Below are 3,977 nucleotides of genomic sequence, written 5' to 3'. Positions count from 1 at the left end.
GCGAACGTAATTGGTTGGATCCACAGATAAGAACCAATTACGTTCGCCATTCGATGAGCAAGTCTACATTCCAAAAATCATCGAAGAAAATGTGTTACAACCTTTTAGCTCACGACTGTACACCCATGGAATTTGATTCTGTCCATGGGAAAGTTTTCTAAATTGAGAAGTCACCACTTTCTACATACTCGCAGTTTATGATTAATGTAACGACTAGATTTTATTGGTTTTTACATTAATCATAAACTCTAAGTATGTAGAAAGATAGCGACTTCTTAGTTTGGAAAATTTCCCCATGGACAGAATCAAATTCCATGGGTGTACAGACCGTGCCATTAATGCCTGGGTCATCCATTTTGGTAGGGTACTATATTAAGAAGGAATATGCATCCGCCATATTGGCTCCTAGTCAGTGCCGGGAATTCAAGCAAAGTAAAGGCATCTAATTTTGTTTTACATAAAATTTTGTGTTTTACGTAGACTTAAGTAAATAAAATGGGCGGTTGCAGTGCAATAAATTGTAAAAATAGGAGTGAAGCCGGGTATCAAACGTTTCGCTTTCCAAAAGAAGGCGAAAGAAGAAAGTAATGGCTTATAAACTGTCGGCGTAACAAATGGATACCTTCCTCAAATTCAAGATTATGCGAGGTATATGTTGTATTTATTTATCACTAAATATTTAACACTTATATTTATCAATAAATGTTTATTTACTTCAATCATTTAAAATACATAAGAAATGAAAGTTGAGGTTAGAAACTTTTTCATTCTTCAGTAATGCCCATTTCTACCAATATCTAGCTATATAGATTAACTTTTTCTTTCTTTAATTTTTTAATTCTAAGAATTGGAAAGATAAGAAGTAAATTGAACTGAGGTCAAAGTTAATCTGCGTTGGTGGAAATAGGCACAATTGTTTTAAAGATGACATTTCAGAGCTTTTCTGAAAAATTAAAATTTTTCTGAAATTTTTATAATTATTTATGATTGTGAATTCTTTATGAAATATTTTTGCTGTATGAATACTAAACATAGAAAGCAAATATTTGCTTTCTATGAATACTGAACAAACATTTATAAGATATTGTTTAATTGTTTCTTCTAAGTTCTAATTTTATTTCTTTTGCAGATTCACTTTGAAAGCTTTCAATTTGAACAGAATAGGCAAGATGGGATAAAAAAATTAAAACCGAATGCTATACCAATATTATTTAATGTACCAAATCCGCCAAAAATGATTAACAATATAAAACAAAAAAGGTTTTCTATTATTTTTGTCTTTTAAATTAAAATTTTTTTAATTGATTTATATAAAATTAATTATATAATAATTACTGTAATAAGTTTACACACGTATATATAATATATATTTAAAATAGGTTATTAAAGTTTGTTAACATTGTTAATTAACACTAAAACATATGGTTATAAATTTAAATTTAAAAAATAATTTAATTATGAAATAGTTAAATAAAAATAAAAATAATTAATAAATTTTTTCTATTCTTTCAGGAGTGCCGATCCTATTTGCATGAAATTTCCTTTGATACTACAATACAATTCAAGTATTTCTTGCTCTGACAAAAATGGTGCTCACTCCAATTCTATTTCTACAAATAATTCAAATGGTCCTAATATCTCGTAAGAAATATTCCTTTTTTCTTTTTTAAGAATTATAAGCATCAAACAAAATTCATTTGCAGTCCGTATCTTTATTCGTAAATTAATAATAATAATAATAAATATAAATTCATTCTAGAAAAAATTACGGAATAAAGTATAAATCAAGGTACGAATGCTGTTGAAGACTTTTGATACCATCTCTTAAATTTCTATTTTTATTAGTTACTTCTAAAAGTTCATATCTACTTTTGTATTTTTTATCGTTTTCATCGGTAGTACTAATTTAATACTTTAAATAATTTTGTTCTATAAAATATGAATTTTATTAAATTTATTTTTTATTTTTTAGATCCACTCTTCTTGAAGTGAGTAGTTCATCAAATTCACATACTATTGGAGTACCTGGAAAAGAAAATGTTAAAGCATCAGTTAAGCCACAGTTCAACTGTAATTGCAATATGTTTCAGCAAGAAAATATGCAATTAAAACAGGAACTAAATAAGGCCAAAGAAATTTAAAAAATATGTTTCTCTGAAGAACAAGTTAAAGCACTGCAAAGCGGTACAAAAATAAAATGGAGTAATGAGGCTATATCACAAGCTTTAAGAATGCGTTTTGCTCTCGGACTTCATGGATATAATTATTTAAGATTAAATTGCAAATATCCACTTCCTCATTATTCTACTGTGACGCGAAGAATTGCAAATATTAAGATCGACTTCGGAATTTTTTATGATTTGTTAGATCCTTTGAAATCTAAAATTGATGGGTTACATCCTAATGCTAAAGATTGTATAGTTTCAATAGACGAACTAAAAATAAGTGGGAAATTAAGTTATGACAAATGTGAAAAAAAAAGTACGGTAAAATCACATTACCTTCAACTGCAAGCGGTGAAAGTAATCATGTAACACTTGTTTTAGCAAGAGAACTTTCTGCAACTTGGAAACAAGCTGTAGCTGCTGAAATAACAGGGTCAAGAACGGAAGGCTCTGATATGCGTGAATTCGTTCTAAACGTCATAGAATGTCTCAGTAATGCAGGTCTTAACGTTAAAGGCATCGTTTCTGATATGGGCTCTAATAATCGCGCGATGTGGACGTGTTTAGGAATAGAGGCTTCAAGAAATAATCGTGTGACATCATTTTTTTTTCATGATCAAGTTATTCACGTTCTTGCAGACGCGTGTCATTTAGTGAAAAATTTGAAACAAGCAACACAAACACATTGTATTTTTTTATCAGAAAATATTCAAAAAGCTCAGCAATTACCAACTAATGTTGTTAACGGAAATTATATTACTTTTTTATGGAAAAAAGAAGTAGAATCTGCAGTAAGTCTGAGATTGTTACAACATCTAAATTATATAGACATCTTTCCAACTAATTTTTCCAAAATGCATGTAGGGTCTGCTATTAGATATTTTGATATTAGAACAGTTGCAAGCTTAGAAACAGCAGTACAGTTAAAATTATTACCATCTGAAGCATTAACTACTGCTTGGTTTGTACGACTAATTTGTAACTGGATTAAAATGTGCACATCACGCGTTAGGAAAACATCTATAACAAAAAGAAACAAAATAAAAAAATACAGTTTTTAAATGATTTTATTGATATAGTTCAGGACATGCAAATTGGAAAAAGTGGCTGGAAACCTCTCAATACAGGTTTAATATTAACTTCAATTTCAATAATAAATTTAACGAAATATGTTTTTCAGCAAAAATATGACTTTTTTTTAACAAGTCGTACCACACAAGATGCCTTAGAAAATTTATTTTCTCAGATTCGAAGAAGGGCTAGTGCTATGCCAAACGCACTTGGAGTACGCAGAGCTCTACAAAATATTATAGTTTCGCAATATATTGGCAGTGTGAATAACTCAAATTATACGGAAGATTCAGATTATATTTTACTCGATAATCTTATAGATAGTTACACTGAAAGTATCAACAATGTTTCGCAAATTAGTAACACTTCAGTAGAATCTGTAGATTTGGTCAATTTTAATCAATATACCAATCTCGATGCAGACATATTATACTACATTGCCGGAAGTACCATAAATGCAATCTTGAAACTTAAGATTTGTGATATCTGCAAATAATTTTTAACATGTCAAGATACAACTGGAATTCCTGATGAACTTCGTTGCTTTTCAGACTATTCGAATATGGGAGGCTTAAAATTTGTCGGTATCACAATATTTAATTTTATAATGTATTGCGAAAAAAACATTTTTATATACGTATTATATATATTTTTTTTAAGTTGTTTTATTCACTTGCAAATAAAACTTTGATACATTTAAATTGTTATGTCATATAATATATTTTTGAATTGGCAGCATTA

At 28.8% G+C, this 3,977-nt stretch overlaps 1 protein-coding gene across 5 annotated transcripts; it reads left to right on the top strand.

Moving 5' to 3' along the window:
- Window positions 1–360: 360 nt before the first annotated feature.
- On the top strand, window positions 361–2,424 carry LOC120357194. Of its 5 annotated transcripts, none has more exons than XM_039447095.1 (6): window positions 361–432; window positions 510–648; window positions 1,130–1,260; window positions 1,513–1,641; window positions 1,760–1,789; window positions 1,973–2,424. In XM_039447095.1, the coding sequence occupies exons 3-6, from the start codon at window positions 1,235–1,237 to the stop codon at window positions 2,139–2,141; spliced, it is 354 nt and encodes a 117-aa protein (XP_039303029.1). In that variant the 5' UTR covers window positions 361–432; window positions 510–648; window positions 1,130–1,234; the 3' UTR covers window positions 2,142–2,424. The 5 variants fall into 5 exon arrangements, with proteins under 5 accessions (XP_039303029.1, XP_039303031.1, XP_039303032.1 ...); XM_039447097.1 differs by having other exon boundaries at window positions 367–648; window positions 1,973–1,988; window positions 2,091–2,424; XM_039447098.1 differs by lacking the exon at window positions 1,760–1,789 and having other exon boundaries at window positions 367–648; window positions 1,973–1,988; window positions 2,091–2,424.
- Window positions 2,425–3,977: the final 1,553 nt, after the last annotated feature.

Source organism: Solenopsis invicta, chromosome 3 (assembly GCF_016802725.1).
Source record: "Solenopsis invicta isolate M01_SB chromosome 3, UNIL_Sinv_3.0, whole genome shotgun sequence".
Taxonomy (NCBI): domain Eukaryota; kingdom Metazoa; phylum Arthropoda; class Insecta; order Hymenoptera; family Formicidae; genus Solenopsis; species Solenopsis invicta.
This window is presented reverse-complemented; position numbering and strand designations above follow the sequence as displayed.

Bases quoted from the DNA above. Each gene is read 5' to 3' on its own strand.
- LOC120357194 (XM_039447095.1), top strand. From the start codon at position 1,235: ATGATTAACAATATAAAACAAAAAAG. The intron at 1,642-1,759 runs GTAAGAAATATT...AATTCATTCTAG, and splicing joins TCAAATGGTCCTAATATCTC to AAAAAATTACGGAATAAAGT. The intron at 1,790-1,972 runs GTACGAATGCTG...TTTATTTTTTAG, and splicing joins GGAATAAAGTATAAATCAAG to ATCCACTCTTCTTGAAGTGA.